Source organism: Meles meles, chromosome 5 (genome assembly GCF_922984935.1).
Source record: "Meles meles chromosome 5, mMelMel3.1 paternal haplotype, whole genome shotgun sequence".
Taxonomy (NCBI): domain Eukaryota; kingdom Metazoa; phylum Chordata; class Mammalia; order Carnivora; family Mustelidae; genus Meles; species Meles meles.
In genome coordinates, this window is record NC_060070.1 from 92,082,640 (window position 1) to 92,102,460 (window position 19,821).

Genomic DNA, 19,821 nt, shown 5'->3' on the forward strand with positions numbered 1-19,821 from the left:
TCTCACAGACTTCAGTGGTACTGTCCAAAAGCTCCTTACTTGACAACGTGTTCCAGGATTTGGAGGCCAAAATGTCTCACGATGGGTATCTGGGTTTTCTCAGCCAACCTCAAGCCACAGGGGACACAGATAGGGCACTTTTCTTTAAACTCCTCACAAAACTGAAACAAAAAAAAGTTAGTATTTCCCTTAGGAAGCAAGAGAGGGTGGGGATTAAAAAAAATTTTTTTAGGGGCGCCTGGGTGGCTCAGTGGGTTAAGGCCTCTGCCTTCGGCTCAGGTCAGGATCCCAGGGTTCTGGGATGGAGCCCCGCATTGGGCTCTCTGCTCAGCAGGGAGCCTGCTTCCTCCAATCTCTCTCCCTCTGTCTGCCTCTCCCCTACTTGAGGTCTGTCTATCAAATAAATAAGTAAAATCTTTAAAAAAAAATTTTTTTAAACTTCATCTTAAGAAACTCCAATCTGTGATATATTCTTAAACTGCAAAATTTAGATCAACAGTGTATGAGTAAAGAACTGATAAACATTCCTTTCACTTTGATAGTTCTATTTTCTATGCTATGGCCAAATGTTGAAAAAAACAAGTCTGACATAAACAAGTAAAAAATTATTTGCTAGAGATATACCCCTGAAGTATACAGGGACGAAATGACAATTTCTAGGATTTACTTTAAAAAAAAGTTAGGTAGGGGGAAGGAATAAAGCAAATGTGGCAAAATCTTTATAACTCCTGTAGTAGTATTCTCTTTACTTTGTGTATATTTTTAGTATTTCACAGTAAAACAAACTAATGGAACCCAACTGTTTCTCATCCCAAATGCTGTGGCAGACATCTATGTTTTTAAAAGTTTTCCCCAAATGATGTTCACTCTATAAAGTTACCTCATTTAAAACATACACAGCACTTAACTGGAATTAATAAAAACTTTTAAAAAATGTATGCATAGGTGTTTTTCCTAATGACCATCTCTCACACCCCACACAAATAGTTTGATGTGGGAATAAATTCACATTTTATTAGCATCCCAATTTGTATTAGCATTCCCAAACTGCAACACAAAAGTCAGTCGCAGGAGCTGAGCATCCGGACTCAAGAAAACTACTTTCAGGAAATCAAAGTGCCCTTGTTAAAATGCAAAGTAAGTGGTAGAAGTTCATCTTTGCGCAAAATAGCCTGAGAATAGAACACAGTAAAAGAACATGGGGGGAGGGTGTGTGAGAATTAGCCCAGAGATAACCCAAGACACAGAATAGGATTAGTGAAGAGTCTAAGAATGTAAATAAAGTGGCGCCGGGGGGCTGGAGCTCGAGTAGGACGGGTCAGGAGGGTGCAAGGAAACGTAATGCAGGGGAGACCGTCAAGAACGTAGCTAGCTGGTGTTGGGGACGTGATGGGCACGTGCACCACGGGAATGCTAGGGGATGTGGGGCTTGGGGTAATAAAATAGAAGCATCCGGCTGTGGGGCGGACTGAAGAGAAGTGGGGATAGGACAGGAGAGGGCAGCGGGAAGTGGCAGTGAGATGAGAAGCAGCAAGGAATCGGAGGGTCCCGAGAAAAGGGCAGGCGCGGCTAGAAGAGAAAGCCCGGAGTGAGAAGAGCCGCGGAGGGCGGGGAGGGGAAGGGGTAAGGCCCCCCGGGGTTGGAAAAGGAGGTCCAAGGGCCGCGTGGGCGGGAAACCAGCAGGGCTTAGGGCGGCCGGGGCACCGCCGGGGTTGGGGGAGGGTCTTGGGGCAGGCCCGGGGCGCCAAACCCCGTCTACCTTGAGGGCTTCCAGCCGGTAGCGCTGGGTGGAGCTGGGGTCCATCATGACCGTCACCGCTTTCACCAGCTGCTCACACAACGCGTTCACTTGATCCATCGCCATGGCTAGTGCCACGCGCCGCAAGCGCGGTCCACGGCCGGCCCGGGAGCACGAGGTACCGACAGCTCCCTTCGGGGAACCACAAGCTGGTACCAGGCCGCGGCTGGCTGGGGGGTGGGGAGCGAGAGGAGGAGCGTGAGCTGCAGAAGCTCCAGCTTGGAAGGAACCGGGGTTGCGCACGCGCCCAACTCGCCACTGCGCACGCGCCCGCGGAAGTGGCGGCTCTGGTGTGACGGTTGCTTCTCGGTGGGCGGAGCGGAGGACGGAAGGGCAGCACTGCGCAGGCGCTTCAACGGCCTTTTTGCTGCGCGCGCGCTGTCTGATCTCTGTTCCGAGTGCTGGCTGTTGAGCGCGCAAACCCTGTGTAGGACCTCTGGGCAGTGCGGGCAGCGTCCGCGTCAGTGGTCGACTGTGACCTGTGCTTCATTTCTCCGTCGTCACGGGAAATCAATCTCTCGAAGCCGACTGGTCCTCTCCTGGAAAAGGGGCAGATATTCAGGACCCCTTCATCTTCCTTCCAGTGGACAGCGAGCCTGGCATCGTTGGCGTCCGTGGTCGCCAGTTCTTCCAGGTGCTTTGCCACACTGGTAAGAGAGTTTAGAACCGTTCAGTATCGCTGTTTTCAGACTTTTCATGTTGTCTTGGCTGTTGGTTTTATGCTATAGCAGTGGCTGGTGGTGTCGTTGGGCCGAAATTCGGTGAAACAGAAGAACATGCTCAGACGTAAGGCCCCGGTATGGTCCCCTAAGAGGAATTTTCTTGTGTGAAAACGGCGTTTTCGCTAGCTCATAAACCTCCCTCTTCAGTATGCTTATTTTCCTTAGATGTGTTGTGGCCTGAATGGCACCACACTTACTTTGCACAGATGGTGATAAGTCGAGATATTTGAAGATGAATAATTGGAATTACTGAAGACTTATGCAGTTTGGATCATTTGAAGTGCTACATATAAGACTTGAAAACTGTCATCCTTATTCGGGGAGGGGGGTTTTTGTCAGCGAGTGTGTTTCATTTTTCCATCTTTAAAAAGCTCTTGCTTTCTTCAGCATAATACATAACTTGAACACTTGAGCAGCTTCATTATCTGTTGAAGTTTGCATATTGGTTTTTGTGTTTGCTTACTCAGTAAAATGTTTGCTGGCCTTAAATTACGGTTTCCTATTCTAATTCCATTTCTCCTATTTGCATCTAGCATGGTACTTCCCTGGTGGGGGGGTGTGTGTGTGTGTGTGTGTGTGTGTGTGTGTGACGATGTGTTTACTGTTTTTATTCTGGCATTATCTGTTGCAGTGCGACACAAAAACCACTTCCTCTCATGGAAGGTGATTTCTGACATGTTACGGTTTTAACTTAACAAATATTTAAAGTTACACATTCTTCCAGTTTTCAGTGAGTGGAATTTACAAGGAATTAATGCCTTGATTACTCAGATTTTTTAATTCATTGTTTTTTTTTTACACTAATCTTCTGTCATTGTTAGTTGCATGCCATTTTTTTCAAGGTGAATGTTAATTGTTGACGCTTTTTTTTAATACAGTCCAGTGCTTACTCAACTGTATAACCTATGTTTCTCATATTTAAATCATGAACTACTGGTGTTTCCATAAGTATGTTATTTACTTTAAGTCAGTTGTTACCAATCTCTGCTACATATTGGAACTGCTTGGAGAGTTTTTAAAAATCACAATGTCCAAAAAAAAAAAAAAAAACACAATGTCCAGGTCACACCCTGTTTTGTTGAGTCTTGGTCTGTGAATAATAATGCCTTAAAATAATAAATAACATTTAAGTAACATTGATATTTGGCTTCTAACACCAGACATCCTAATTTAATTGGTATGGGTGTGTTTTGTGCTATCACAGCCTAGCAATGATAATGCTATGGTTAGAAATCTTTGTGGGGGGTGGCGCCTGATTGGCCTTCAGTGGATTAAGCCTGCCTTTGGCTCAGGTCCTAATCTCAGGGTCCTGGGATCTAGCCCCACATCAGGCTCTCTGCTCAACAGGGAGCCTGCTTTCTCTCTCTGCCTACTTGTGATCTCTATCAAATAAATAAGTAAAATCTTAAAGAAAAGAAATGTTTGGGGGCACTCACCTAGGCTCCAGTGAGCTTCCCACAGACATCTCCTCTTTCCAAACCAGTGTTCTTATGGTTCTTAGCATGATTGCAGGATACCCTTTAGCAGGTGACCCTCAGGAAACTTTGAAAGAGAAAATGTTTATTCCTTACAAACCCTGGAGCTAACAAGACACACCAGTTGGGCACAGCACAAGGCTACCAGTACAGAGAGAGCAAGCTAGCATAAGCCCGGGGTTCTACTTTTACTGGGATTGAGGGTGGCAATCAAGAGTTTCATGGGTGAACTTAAAAAATAAGAGCAGGAGGGGTGCTTGGGTGTCTGCCTTTGACTCAGATCATGATCTGAGATTGAGCCCCACGGGGGGTTCCTGGGATTGAGCCTGGGATCCTGGGATTGAGCCCCACGGGGGCTCCCTGATCAGTGGGGAGACTGCTTCTCCCTCCCCAACCCCCCCCCCCCCGCATTTGTCCTCTCTCTCAATCAAATAAAATCTTAAAAAAAAAAAAGGGCAGGAATTTAAAGTACAGGAGACAGAAAAAGGAAAACAAAAAAGTAAGCACCCAAAAATGTCCAGTTATTGAAGTCAACCAAGAATTCTAAAACAAAAGAGTCTCAGTTAGGAGAGGTGGCCTGGCACTTCAGTCATTTGTCTGGCCATGTGTTTATTCAAGATAGTCATCTTTGGGGGCACCTGGGTGGCTCAGTGGGTTGGGCCTCTGCCTTGGGCTTGGGTTGTGGTCTCAGGATCTGGGATTGAGCCCTGCATCAGACACTCTGCTCAGCGGAGGGCCTGCTTCCCCCTCTCTCTCTGCCTGCTTGTGATCTCTGTCTGTCTGTCGAATAAATAGATCAAATCTTTAAAAAAAAAAAAAAAGATAGTCATCTTTGAAGTGGATGACTCTGCAATCCAAGCTTAAATCAGGCATCTCCCTTATGAAAAAGGGGTGGGGGAGAACAACTGTCAGGGTTTACACAACAATCTACCCTACCCATGCCAGAGTCCATGATGAGGACATTAACTGCCTGGATAAAGTTGGTATGTTAAAAGTCAGGGTTAAATAATTATACAGGCCATAGTTTGAAATGCAGTCTCTAGCCATTGTCCCAAACTTGAAAGGGTCCAGCCATGAAAATAGGCCAATGATCCCGACTATTTGGCTAGCACTGGAAATCTGCTCAAGGATTTGGGTAATACTGTGAAATATTTTAACATCTTCAGCCATATGGTATAAGTAGGTTTGAGCCTGTCCTGATTGCTAGATTGTTTCATATTCAGTGGAACCAGTTTCTTAGTCCTGAGAGTAATTAAGGGGTTGGGTATCATTTCAGAAGGTGGTCATGCTGTTGGGTTCCCCAAGGTAAGCCTGTTTTAAAAAAAAAAAATGAGTAAATTTCAAGATCTTACTGGCTTTATTCAAAGGTTATGAATTGTTAGCATCCCATCTAACAAAAAGAAACTCCTAGGAGTTGTACAAAATAAAAGACTTCTATAGGGGCAGAAGGGGGCATGACAAGAAAGTTACTGTCAGAGTGGATTGTTTTAAGCAAGGCCACCTTCTTTTGGGGGAAGGCAGGGCAGTAGTGCTGGCCAGGAAATTCCAGACTGACAGGTTAAGATTACATGCTGGGAGAGGCTAAAACTGAAATTAGGTACACTCTTGGTTTGGTGACATGCACTTAGTATAAGTGACTCCAGTTTGGGCCTACTCTCTCTCTTTTAACAGGCCTACATGGTAGAAGTATGTGCTTCAGGCATTTAATAAGAGGTATTTCTATGGAAACAAAAGAAATAAAAACAAAGGTTAATATTTGGAGGAGACTATAATCGCAGTTTCTGAGTTCTGAAGGCAGCCAGCCAGTTGGGGAGATTTCTAGATGTCAGGCTCAAAGCATCTTCAGATGGAGTGAGGACAGACAGTGGCAATCTTAGATTTTCCTGGACTACAGTTTGAATAGCTCTGGTGATCTTCTCTGAGTGGCCCACACAGTAACAGGAATAAAAATTGTCTATACATGAACTTTTACATGTCTTATACATGTCTATACATGAACTTTTGTGGTGATGTCTCTTGAGCTTATATCAAGTCCCACTTCGGCTTGCATGGCTTTGGGAAAGGGCAATTTTAGTTCTCAGTGTTTCCAAGTCAGAAGGGTAGGATAACACTTGGAAATGTTAGTTTGGAGAGTTGTTGCCAAATATTGGAGGAAACTAGAAGAATTGAGGATCCAGTCCAGTTTAGAGGTAGAAAACAAAACCTCAGAGACAAATAACAGCAATAGAATCTGATTTCCACAAAGCTGTGTTACTGAAACATTCTTTGTCTCACAGTCACCCCCATTTCTATCAGAGATAGTTGAAGTAAGCCTAATTTGTTTTTAAAATAAGTCTAATTTCATTAAACTTGGCTGATTATATGATTGCAGCAAGAATTTACATAATTGCAGCAAGAATTGACCATAGAGACTTTTAAGTCGGCTTTGCTGGAACTTTTCATAAGGAATCTCAGATTGAACTTTTAAAAGCCTCTTAAGGTTAGGAAGCCAATCCAGAAACCTGCCAGTAGGCCTTGCCTGCAATACTTATAAATTTGGGTGAATTCCTCTCTTCTTGAGGTTCCTGAAATACCCTGAGGTTCCTGGGCTTGCCAGGAAGTGACCTTCCTTAGGAGGGCTATTGGGAACTCTGTAAGTAAGGTACCAGGCTGATTTTTCACGGAGCTTTATGGGCTCATGAAGTTAACCTTAGTTCCTTAACTACTATATTTATGTATGTCTTTCTCAAATATGACATCCAGTGAAAGTCTGGGTTATATAACCAATGTTTCCATTTGGGTCCTGTTATAAAGAAGAACAGATCCTTAGTGAATTTATGCAGATAATTATATTGTCACAAAAATAAGAATATTAACTGACAGTTTTCTACTTCTGGAGGGATCAGATAGGGAGAAAAAGTAATGGTTTCATCTGTGTTCTCAAAAGTATACTTTACCAAATTGCTGTAAGTCAGAGATAGCTTAAGAAAAGAGGTTTCTTGGGGCGCCTGGGTGGCTCAGTGGATTAAGCCGCTGCCTTCGGCTTGGGTCATGATCTCAGGGTCCTGGGATCGAGCCCCGCGTCAGGCTCTCTGCTCCGCGGGGAGCCTGCTTCCTCCTCTCTCTCTGCCTGCCTCTCTGCCTACTTATGATCTCTCTCTCTGTCAAATAAATAAATAAAATCTTTAAAAAAAAAAAATAAAAAAAAATAAAAATTTATAAAGAAAAGAGGTTTCTTAAAACTGGAAATAACAGAACATTGAAGAACCAATGATGTTTCATATAAAAAAAAAGTCATAAAAAATTATAATCATCCTCATCAGTTCATTCAGTCCCATGGCATTCTTGTTGATTTGGGGGGGAACAGTTTTGTGAAACCATCAGTTTCTTTATAAGTGTTCCATCAGTTCTTACCCAGTTCAGTGGTATGATCTAAAAGTTATCAGAAATCTTTATTCTAGAGTACTTGTCAGTGTCCTTTCCATGAATTTCTGGAAGATGAAACACATTTGCAAACAACTGTAAATGACAAAAGACTTAAAAATGTCCATAGTTAAAGATATCCTGAGAACTCATTATAATGCAGTTGACAAAGAAATTTGGTATTTCTGTGACACAACATTTTTTAGAGAGGAGGAGGAACAGAGGGAGAGAGAGAATCCCAAGCAGACTCCATGCTCAGAGGGGACTCCAACATGGGATAAGTCTCACAGCCCTGAGATCATGACCTGAGGTGAAACCAAGAGTCAGATGCTTAACCACCTAAGCCATGGCACCCCAAGTCACACTAACATTTTAAAATAATAATTAGAATTAAGGTTAATAATATATCAGGGGTGCCTGGGTGGATCAGTGGGTTAAAGCCTTAAAGCCTCTGCCTTTGGCTCAGGTCATGATCCCAGGGTGCTGGGATGGAGCCCCGCATCGGGTTCTGTGCTCAGCAGGGAGCCTGCTTCCCCTTCTCTCTCTGCCTGCCTCTCCGCCTACTTGTGATCTCTGTCAAATAAATCAATAAAATCTTTAAAAAAAGATTAATAATATATCATAATTTTAGTAATTTCATGTTTCTTAAATGCTTATATATCCATACAAGGATATGCATAAAGAGGGTTTAGTGTTATTTCATATTTAACATATCATATGCAGGTTAACCCCACTATCTGAAAGTAAAGCATTCCTTTTTTTAAGATTTTATTTATTTATTTATTTGAGAGAGAGACAGAGATAGCAAAAGAGAGCATAAGCGGGGAAGAGAGGGAGAAGCTGAGCAGGGAGCCCCATTTGGGACTCTATTTAGGACCCTGGGGTCATGACCTGAGGCAGATGCTTAACCAACTGAGGCGCCCAGGCACCCCGTGAAAGTAGACTGTTCCTATGAAACCTTTCTTAAACCAAAATGGTGTAAAGCAATTACCATTTGTTTATATGGAAAAATTTTTAAGCATTCTCAGACTTAAAAAATAACCTCTCAAACTTTTCTGATACCTTAGAATCAGTCCTGTAAGTAATAAATTATCTTTATTTTTTTAGTTTCCTGATGGTTATTGCTGAAGGGAATCTTGCAATCACAGTAAGAACAGTAAGGGTCAGTCCATTGTAACTTTTCCTTTGGAAAGGGGAGATGTCTGTGGGAAGCTCACTGGAGCCCAGGTAAGTGCCCCCAGCCATTTCTAGCTCATAGCATTACTATCAATAGGTTGAGATGGCACAAACACACCCATACTAATTAAATTAGGATGTCTTGTGGTAGATGCCAGATATCAATATTATTTAAATGTTCTTAGGTTGGGGGGCACCTGGCTGGCTCCATTCATAGAGCATGCAACTTGATCTTGGGGTTGTAACTTCAAGCCCCACGTTGGGCATAGCACTTACTTTAAAAAAAACGATTCTAATCTGCAGCGAAGTTGAGAGCCACTGCTTTAGTTTACATTCCTTCTTCCAGATTCCTGACAATGCTAAATGAGAACATTATTCTGTATCCACTACCAAGTATATAAGGTTTGATCTTCTGATCTATGATCCATACCTTTATGTATGTTTATATGTGAATAGTATGTAGTATTTTCTTTTGCCTTCAAAAGTTTATATAAATGGATAGAAAATCACTGTTAAAACATTGTGAAGTATTACAGGCAAGACCCACTGATAGGTGCTTAATGTTGAAAGTTTGAGGAAAACCAGGATCTTTGTATAATCTCAAAGTATCTCCCCTAACATAACAATTACAAAACTAAAAAGAGTAAATTTACCGTGGGAAACCTGGCAGACTATCACAACTAAATGATCATGGTTAACACCACAAGAGTAATAACTCCTTTTGATATCATATATCTCAATATGATACATTGAGACAAGTACATCACTTCCATAATATTCTTGCCAAAATATGTAGCCTTAATCTAATCAAGAGAAAACATTGGACAAGCCTAAATTGAGAGACATTCTCAAAGTAAAGGACTAGTTCTCTTCAAAAGTGCCAACGTCATGAAAAATAAGGGAAGACCGAGGAACTGTCACAAATTGTAGAAGACTAAGGAGACATGATGACTAAGCTTTACTACCTTCCTAATATTGTACCAATTTATATATTATTCTCCTACCAGCAGTATATGAAAATGCCTGTTTCATTCTTATTAATATCCATGCTCGGGGCGCCTGGGTGGCTCAGTGTGTTAAGCCGCTGCCTTCGGCTCAGGTCATGATCTCAGGGTCCTGGGATCGAGTCCCGCATCGGGCTCTCTGCTCAGCAGGAAGCCTGCTTCCCTCTCTCTCTCTCTGCCTGCCTCTCTATCTACTTGTGATCTCTCTCTGTCAAATAAATAAATAAAAAAATCTTTAAAAAAAAAAAAAATATCCATGCTCATGATAACTCAACAGTGGAAGAACAGAAATAACTGTTTTCCTTGGCACTTTGGATTAGGTGTCTTTTCTGACTATAAAATGTTGTCTTTCAGAAAAATGGCTACTGGACAGGACCGAGTAGTTGTCCTAGTGGACATGGACTGTTTTTTTGTTCAAGTGGAACAGCGGCAGAATCCTCATTTGAGGAATAAACCTTGTGCGGTTGTACAGTACAAGTCATGGAAGGGTGGTGGGTATGTATCATAGCTATTGTAACTGTCAATTGTTTTATTCTATAAGAACACATGACAGTGTGTTAGGTCCTGTTTTTGAGATCTCTGAACTGCTATGTTTGAGATGGAATAGTGGCATCTGTGACCAAAAAGTTTCTGCTATCACGTTTATAGCCCATTCAGCTAAATTTTAGTTATTTTTGTTTGTGATCTTGTAATATTTATCTGTTTGTCTTTTTTTTTTTTCCCCTAACCTTAGAATAGTTGCAGTGAGTTATGAAGCTCGTGCATTTGGGGTCACTAGAAGCATGTGGGCAGATGATGCTAAGAAGTTATGTCCTGATCTTCTGTTGGCACAAGTTCGTGAGTCCCGTGGGAAAGCTGACCTCACCAAGTAAGAAGGAAAGAATGTTTAGGGGAATGGAAGAATTGGAAATAATATTCTATGAGGCTAAGAACTGATGTTTCAAATTTGTGTTGTATAATTAACACCTGACAGAGTTCCTTTGGACAGCCAGCTTTTCTCTTTGAAATGAAAGATTTTGATACTATGTTTCAGAAACAGTGCCGTCATTATAGCCTTTAACAAGTTGCTGCCCTTAACACCCCTTCAGTTCCTTAATTGTTTAAAAGTTGGTGTTATATTTAAAAATACCAGTTTCCATGTTCTTAGACCAAGAGTCTAAAATGTTTGAAGTAATTATAGATTGACTGAAACTAAGTTTTTCCAGAGAAGGATGAGTCAAACTGACATAGTACAGTATTCTAGCAAGCAAAGAACTGAACAATCTCAAAGGAGATTACCTCTGTGTTTGAAGTGAGCTCTCACTCCCCAGATTTTAGAACATTAGTCTACGTGGGCATGGCCAAGCTCCAACCATTATAATAATCCTAATGGATAGTGTATATTGAGCATTTGTCCTATGCCAGCCTGTGTTAAACTCTCCATAGGCAAGATCTTTTAAATATCATATTATTATAACATACACTCTAGAATTACCCATCCCCTTACCTCCATAAAGAAATAAGTTTAGGGGGGCGCCTGGGTGGCTCAGCGGGTTAAAGCCTCTGCCTTCGGCTCAGGTCATGATCCCAGGGTCCTGGGATCGAGCCCCGCATCGGGCTGTCTGCTTGGCTGGGAGCCTGCTTCCTCCTCTCTCTCTCTCTGCCTGCCTTTCTGCCTACTTGTAATCTCTATCTGTCAAATAAATAAATCTTTAAAAAAAAAAATAATAAGTTTAGGGGGCGCCTGGGTGGCTCAGTGGGTTAAGCTGCTGCCTTCGGCTCGGGTCATGATCTCAGGGTCCTGGGATCGAGTCCCGCATCAGGCTCTCTGCTCAGCGGGGAGCCTGCTTTCCCCTCTCTCTCTGCCTGCCTCTCTGTCTACTTGTGATCTCTCTCTGTCAAATAAATAAAATCTTTAAAAAAAAAAGAAAAAAGAAATAAGTTTAGGGGCACCTGGGTGGCTCAGTGGGTTAAAGCCACTGCCTTCAGCTCAGGTCATTGAAGTATAAAATCCATATGTCACTTTGTTAATTTAAAATGAGAAATGCTATCTTGAGAAATACCAGATACTTGGGTTCACAAATCAGGGCAGTGTTTCCTGTAAGTTATGTCTTATTTGAAGACAAAAGTAAAAGCAGAAAATACATAATGGATATATGAAAATAAAAAAAAGAGTAGGTGATCTTAGTAAAATGTAGTTGAACAAGTTTGAAGCATTTCTTTCCTTTTGGAGAGAGCCACAAAAACATGTTTATGGTCTGGATGCGTTCCACCTTCATAGTGCTAGAGTCACTAAACATGTTTGCCTCCATTGTTCTTCTTTTTCTTTGCTTCTGTTATTGACCATCCATCTGTCTGTGCATTGACCCCTTCATTTGGGTTACTGTCTCATCTCTACCAAACCATTGCTCCCTTTAAAGAGACCTTACACTGGTTATATATATGATTCTATTATGAGACAGAGGGGATGGGGGCTGACAGTCACTATGTTGCCTTCATTTATTGCCTACACATATGATAATCCGTATACTTTTTAGGTACCGGGAAGCCAGTGTGGAAGTGATGGGGGTAATGTCTCGTTTTGCTGTGATTGAACGTGCCAGCATCGATGAGGCTTATATAGACCTAACGAGTGCTGTACAAGAAAGACTACAAAAGCTACAAGGTCAACCTATCTCAGCTGACCTGTTGCCAACCACCTACATTGAAGGGTTGCCCCAGGGCCCTACAACAGCAGAAGGGACTGATCAGAAAGGTACTTCCATAGCGTCATATTGCTTCTGCTTCCTGCCTTTGGAATCTGCTTTGCTTGGTCACGCTGATCCTTCTTGGAAACTTAAACTACAATCTGAATGAATCACAAGGACTCATGTGGAAGGATATACAAATTCTCTTATCTTTTCAGGTATATGGATGTTGAGAATCTGTGGAATCTGTATGAATGAAATCAAGTTTCTATTTAGATATAATGAGAGCAGGTTTGAGTTATCACTAGACTGAGCACTTTTGTCATTTGTAGGTTAATTTATAACATTGTAACTTGGTTTCTTTTAAGTTTTTTTAAGGGGGACCTCAAGTACAGGGAGTTGAGTCACTCAAAATTTCTTTCACTTTTATTTTTTTTTTTCCCAAGGATTTTATTTATTTGTCAGAGAGAGCACAAGCAGAGGGAGAAGCAGGCTCTCCACTGAGCAAGACGTCTGATGTGGGACTCAGTCTTGGGATCTTGACCTCAGCCAAAGGTAGACGCTTAACTGACTGAGCCACCCAGGCATCCCTGAGTCACTCAAAATTTCTGATCAATTTATAGTAAAATACTAGGGTGCCTGGGTGGCTCAGGCTGTTAAGTGTCTGCCATCAGCTTAGGTCATAATCCCGGAGTCCTGGAATGGAGCTCAGCAGGGAGCCTGCTTTTTCCATTCCCTGTGCCCCTTCTTTCCCCTCACCCCCACTTGAGTGCTCTCTATCAAATAAATAACAAATAAAATCTTTTAAAAAATGTGTAATAAAATATCAATGGGCTATGCAAAGCCTCTCTTGTTTTATTTATTTTCTTTACTTTCCCCTTCATAGTGATTTCCCCCCCACTACCTCCCTACCTAGCCCACCCTCTGGCACCCACCAATGTGTTTGGTGTATCTTTTTAAATTTGTATGTCTTTACAAATTGTACAGTGTTGCTTTGTGTATATGCTTTTAAAATTTGTGCTTTTTAATTAAAAGATAGTATTGTGTTATAGATCTTATTCTTGTTTTTTTAATTAATATTTAAATTTTAATTTTTAGCATACAGTGTAGATCTCATTCTTTTTCTTGATTTTCCTTCAGTGGTGATTTTATAGATATTTCCATGTAGTTGTATTATGTGTAATTGATTGCTCTTAATTGCAGCATATATCCACGGTATGGACCTATCATATTTACATGTTTTTTACCAATCTTCTAGTGATGAACTCATTTGTTTCTTATGATTTTTTACGTTGATATGATAAATGTCCTCATTCATCCTCTTTTGAACTTACTCAGGGGTTTCTCTGAGAAATGTTTTCAGGAGTAGACTGCTAGGTTATAAACCATACACATGATTAGTTTCACTAAATACTGCCAGATTGTTTCCCAGAATGGCTATAACAGTTACCCTACTTTTGAAGTACAAAAGAATTCCTATTGCCCTTATATCCTCACCAGCAATTGCTGTTTTCTTTTCTCTTTTTTTTTTTTAAGATTTTATTTGTTTATTTGACACAGAGAGAATGAGCACAAGTAGGGGGAGCAGTAGGCAGAGGGAGAAGCAGGATCCCCACTGATCAGGGAGCCCGATGTGGGGCTCCATCCCAGGACCCCGGGACCATGACCTGAGCTGAAGGCAGATGCTCAACAACTGAGCCACCCAGGCACCCCAATTGCTGTTTTCTAATGTTTAAAATATATACATATCTATCTATCTATCTATCTATCTATCTATATATATATATATATATTTTTTTTTTTTTTAAGATTTATTTACTTGACAGAGACACAGCGAGAGAGGGAACACAAGCAAGGGGTATGGGAGAGGGAGAAGCAGGTGTCCCACTGAGCAGGACCTTAGGATCATGACCCAAAGCTGAAGGCAGACTAACAACTGAGCCATCCAGGCACCCCTAAAAATATTTTCAATGTGATGGCTATAAAGTGGTATTTCATGTTTTTGGTTTGTTTAAATATACATTCTCTATTTACCAATTGAAGTTGAGCATTTCTTCATATACTTGTTAGCAATTGAGTAAGGTTCTATGCATTCATGTGTTGTTAGTTCCTAAATACTTTAATTTTTTTATTGCTATCATTTTACATTTTTTCTATTATATTTTATACTTGGTTATTGATGTGTAGGGAAAGGACAGGTGATTTTTTTTTTTATAAGTTCATCTTTATTTACTTTACCTACGTGAAAAAACTTGTATTATACAGACATATCTCAGATATTTCGGGCCTGGTTACAGACTATCCACAATAAACCAAATATCTCAGTAAAGTGAGTCAGGTTAATTTTTTGGTTTCCTAGTGCATATAGAAGTTATGTTTATACTATACTGTCATCTATTAAGTGTACAAAGTGTTGTTTGTTTGTTTATAAGTAGGCTGCACGTCCAATGTGGAGCCCAGTGCAGGGCTTGAGCTCGCGACCCTGAGATCAAGAGTTAGACGCTTAACCGACTGAGCCATCCAGGCACCATAGTGTCATATCTTTAAATGTACATACCTTAATTTTAAAAAACTTTGTGCTATAAAATGCTAACCACCTGACCTCTCAGCAAGTTGTAATCACTGATTACAGATCACTATAACAAATATAACAATAATGAAAAGTTTTGAGATATTGTGAGGATTACCAAAATGTAACATAAAGATACAAAGTGAGCAAATGCTATTGGGAAAGTGGTGCCAATATATTTACTTCTTGCGGGGTTGACACAAATCTTTAGTTTATAAAAACACATTGAAGCAAGGCATAGTAAATCAAGATGTGCCTGTAATCTGCATGAAAATTCTTTTAATAAATTTACTCGATGGTTAAAAATAATTTCTTAAAATTAGGGCAGTGGGCACCTGGGTGGCTCAGTGGGTTAAGCCTCTGCCTTCTGCTCAGGTCATCATCTCAGGGTCCTGGGATGGAGCCCCACATTGGGCTCTCTGCTCAGCAGGGAGTCTCCTCCCCCCTTTCTGCCTGCCTGCCTCTCTGCCTACTTGTGATCTCTGTCTGTCAAATAAATAAAATCTTTAAAAAAAATTAGGGCAACAAAAATTTGCTTTTGTGGTATTGCTATTTTATAATAGTTCTAGATAACAGATATAAGAGAATCTGGGCCTTAAGTTTTTTTGTTGTTTTTTAAAGATTTTATTTATTTATTTGACAGAGATCATAAGTAGACAGAGAGGCAGGCAGAGAGAGAGAGAGGAGGAAGCAGGCTCCCCGCTGAGCAGAGAGCCTGATGTGGGGCTCGATCCCAGGACCCTGGGATCATGACCCGAGCTGAAGGCAGAGGCTTTAACCCACTGAGCCACCCAGGCGCCCCGGGCCTTAAGTTTTTTAAATCAAATATTATGAAACTGGAATTCAACTGGATCTCCCAGAGCAAAGAATTTGGCGATTTTAACAGGGATCTACAGTTTGTCCTAGACATTTTCTAGTACTTTTCATAAAGGCTATCTTCAGAACAGTGTATCTCCTCTTTATTTGTTAACATGTACTCAGAACTATTATTTTGTAACATTGTTCTTATTCAGAAGTGCTTTTCCAGTAAAAAGTTTTGCATGCTGGCTATTAACCAAAAGGAAACTTTGGGACCCCTGGGTGGCTCAATAGTTTGAGTGTCTCCTTTGGCTCTAGTCATGACCCCTGGGCCCTGGGATTGAGTCCCACCTCCAGCTCCTTGCTCAGCAAGGAGCCTGCATCTCCTTCTGCTTGCCACTCCCCCTGCTTATGTTCTCTCTCTCTTTCTGACAAATAAATCTTTAAAAAAAAAAAAAAAAGGGAACTGGATACCAGCCTATAACAAGTTAACTTCTAATGGGGGGAGAACATTAAGGCAATCTGTTATTGTAAAAACAATAAAGATTTGTCTAGAAAAAGCTCAAAGAGAGTTTAGCTTACTTCTAGTTAAAGTGGTAAATTTCCCATGGGTTCAATATTTTAAAATAAGATGTAAGATTTAAAGTTTCCTTTGCCATTGAACAGTTGTATGATAAGCCTTTAACTTGTTGAAGGGTGGTAGTAGTAGTACAACTGCCCAGGGAAGCTTGTGAGAAAGACAATTGAGGAATCATTTTATTCTCTGATCCTGATATAGCAGAGTTTATCAACCTGGAGGCTGCAAATCCTTCAATTCCTTCAGGAAAACACAATGGACAATAAAAATGTGCTACTTAGGGGCACCTGGGTGGCTTAGTGGGTAAGGCATCTGCCTTCAGCTCAGGTCATGAACCCGGGGTCCTGGGATCAAGCCCTGCACCAGTCTCCTTGCTCAGCAGGGAGCTTGCTTCTCACTCTGCCTGCCAATCCCCCTGCTTGTGTGTGCGCACTCTTTTTTTCTCTCTCTCTCTGTGTCAAATAAATAGATAAAATCTTTAAAAGAAAAAAATGTGCCACTTAAAGGAGGCAGTTATAATACATAAACACTTGATGATGAAATATGTCATGATTTTCTTTTCTTTATTAGTCTGGGACCAGAGTCAGAAATTTAATGATCAGGGGCACCTGAATGGCTCGGTCAGTTATGCATCTGGCTTCTTGCCTTTGGCTCAGGTCATGATCTCAGCATCCTGGGACTAAGCCCCACATCATGCTCCCTGTTTCTTCCTCTCCCTCTGCACCCCAGCTTGTGCTCTCTCTCTTGCGTGTTCTACCTCAAATTTTAAAAAAAAAGGAAGAAAATTAACGATCATAATAAAGAAGGTTTTTCTTTGTTCTTAGCTTTGTGTACCACATTTTACTGTGTGGCTAATGCTTTAAAACACTTGAAATTAGTTTTATAATGCTTTGAAATCATTGGTTCTTTACAGGTTTTTTGAGGGCTGTATCCCCTTTTGAAAATTTTTTCAAAGTATGGACCCTTGCTTGCCTCTGAAAAATATATATTTACACATAAGGTAGTTCTGTGTGCAGTTTTCAGGAGTTTCACAGACCCTCTGAAAACCATATACCTCAGAATAGGAACTGTTATTACACATTACATTGGTATTTTTGGCTCCAACTCATCTTTAAAGAGCTTTCTGGCTGAAGACTATGGTATATACCTTCATTGGTGGCAAATGTTACCTCAAGTAAAATGGACATGCTCCTCTTTGTTCTACACATTTTTTTCAATCAAAAATGCAGATGTTTATAAAGAAGTCTTATTTCTGTATGTCTTCTGTAACTATTGCTTTAGTGTGTCCAGTTTAAGTAATAAATTTCCAGATGAAGTAAACCTTCTTATTTATAGTGCTCAAAAAAGTGTAATGCCTAGTAAATGGTTTATGATATTTCATATTATATTCCTGGGTCTTCCTATGATGTATGCAACAACAACAAAAAAAAACTAATAATAGAAATTAGCTGATCTAAGTGTATATAATCTTCTTCCAGAAATTATTTTTCATGGATGTGACATATTTCAAACCTAGGAAAAGAAGCCTGGTATTTGTGATGTTTTGATACTGAAGTTTCTGTTAACTTTGCCGTCCTACCTCTTAATACAAAGCTGGCAATCAGCCATACTGTGTTTGCAACTTATTTTCTGTTTCTGAAATAGTTATGTGTGTGGAAAGCTTTAAGTGGTAGAATTACTTAAAAATAATACTCAGAAACTGTCAGATTGAAAACTTTCCTTTCAAGGCCATTTTGTAAGTAGTTTGTATCAGTTAAGGAACTCCTTAGTTATCTCCTCCCTTTGCTCTTAATTTCTTTCTTTCTAAGCATATAATGAACATCTTCTGAATGCCTAGGACATGAAGCAGTTGTGTAGTTGTATAAGAAATTATAAAACATTGTTAAAGATGAGAGTTGTGGGGTTGGAGGGATCCCCTGCTGGCTTTGAAAAGGAAGCTGCCATATTCTGAGAGAGCCTTCGGAGGAGGCCCCCATGGCTAGGCTCTGAGAGTTGCCCTCTGCTGACAGCCAGCAAGAAAATGGGGACCAAATTCTGCCAACAACCAGAAGTAGCTTGGAAGACACTAATCAGCTGATAGCATAGAGGAGGGCACACTCATTATCAGGAACTTCTCTCTTATAGTTATGGTGCCTGGAGTTGTGGCGTATAGCTAGAGATTTATCAGTTTAACCCCAAAGTTTTGGCACAACTCATCAGCACTCACTCTTCTGCCGGTTCTGTTCATCATTGTACTGGAGGTATGAGACAGTGCAATCAGAACAGAAGGGGACATAGAAGATATTTAGATGTGAAGGAAGAAGTAAACTTCCCACATGACATAATCATGTTTGTAGGAAATCCTAAAGAATCTACCCCTGGCCTTCCCCCCAAAATCAGTGAGATTAGCAAGGTTGCAGGGGATGAAGTCAATATGTAAAAATCAATAGCATTTATACACACTAAAATTTAAGATGGGAAATTGAAATTTAAAAAGCCATGTTATTTGCAATAGAATTACAATCATGAAATTATTAGAGAAATGTATATAGGTGAAATATATATATATATGAAAAACTAGTTAACTAAAAACTATAAAACAGGGGTGCCTGGGTGGCTCAGTCAGTTAAGTATATGCCTTTGGCTCAGGTCATGGTCCTGGAGTCCCAGAATTGAGCCCTGCATTGGGCTCCCTGCTCAGTGTGGTGTCTGCTTCACCCTTTGCCCCTCACCTCACTTTGCTCTCTTTCTCTCTCTCTCTCTCAAAAAAACAAAAACGAAACTATAAAACATAATGCCTGAGAAGAAAGATTAAATAAACGGGGCGCCTGGGTTAAGCCTCTGCCTTTGGCTCAGGTCATGAACTCAGGGTCTTGGGATGGAGCCCCACATCGGGCTCCTGCTTGGCAGGGAGCCTGTTCCCCACCCCCACGCCCCGCCTGCCTCTCTGCCTACTTGTGATCTCTCTCTGTGTCAAATAAATAAAATCTTTTTTAAATTTTTTTAAAAATTAAAAAAAAGTGAAATAAATGGAGAGGCATAACATGCTCATGGATCAAAAGACTAAATGTTATTAGAGCTCAGGTTGCCCCAAATTGACCTAAGATTCATTGCATTCCCTTCTTGACTCAGCAGGACTTTGTAGAAATTGCCAAACTGACTTGAAAATTTGTATGGAAATGCAAAGGATGTGGTGTAGCCAAACAACTTTGAAAAAGAACTCAGTTGGAAGATTTAAACACTATCTGGTTTTAAGATTTAACTATAAATTTACAGTAACTGGAGCAATGTAGTATTGGTATAAGATGAGACAGATCCATGGTACAGGATGATAGAAAGTACACAAATAGAGTGCCATATTTTTTGGTCAATTGGTTTCCACAAAGCTGCTGAGATAATCCAATATGAAAGGGGAAGTCTCTCAGCTCTAGTGGTCATTTTACACCAAAACTGCCAGAATCTTCTCCTCATGGTCCACTTCGGTGTATCAGAGAAAAACCAAAACAGTATAGATTCTTCTTATCAACTGGAGAAGGAGATAAGCCAAATGCTTATCTTTTGTGGCCCTGTTCAATTGAAATGGATATAGAGTAACAAGATTGTAACATTACCTAATTTGGGAAAGCAATAATGAAGAAATCTAAAGCAAAGAAAA

At 40.7% G+C, this 19,821-nt stretch overlaps 2 protein-coding genes across 7 annotated transcripts in view; one reads left to right on the forward strand and one right to left on the reverse strand.

Annotated features, from left to right (window-relative positions):
* Nucleotides 1–2,064, reverse strand: part of XPO5 (exportin 5) — a 47,788-nt gene extending 45,724 nt beyond the window's left edge. For both annotated transcript variants that reach the window (XM_046004619.1, XM_046004620.1), the window contains exons 1-2: nucleotides 1,760–2,064; nucleotides 40–161 (exon numbers count right to left, since the gene is read on the reverse strand). In XM_046004619.1, coding sequence (XP_045860575.1) covers nucleotides 40–161; nucleotides 1,760–1,864 — 227 coding nt within the window. In that variant the 5' untranslated portion in view covers nucleotides 1,865–2,064. The remainder of the gene's footprint in view (nucleotides 1–39; nucleotides 162–1,759) is intronic.
* A 49-nt stretch (nucleotides 2,065–2,113) lies between these two features.
* The window catches only part of POLH (DNA polymerase eta), a 46,059-nt gene continuing 28,351 nt past the window's right edge, over nucleotides 2,114–19,821 (forward strand). For 4 of the 5 annotated variants that reach the window (XR_006818324.1, XR_006818325.1, XM_046005038.1 and 1 more), the window contains exons 1-4: nucleotides 2,114–2,448; nucleotides 9,932–10,072; nucleotides 10,311–10,445; nucleotides 12,094–12,311. Coding sequence is in view for 3 of the 5 variants with exons in the window: in XM_046005038.1 (XP_045860994.1) it covers nucleotides 9,936–10,072; nucleotides 10,311–10,445; nucleotides 12,094–12,311 (490 nt within the window). In the remaining 2 variants the exon portion in view is untranslated. Of the gene's footprint in view, nucleotides 2,449–9,931; nucleotides 10,073–10,310; nucleotides 10,446–12,093; nucleotides 12,312–19,821 lie in introns of those variants that run through there. The other variant, XM_046005041.1, reaches the window with a different exon arrangement.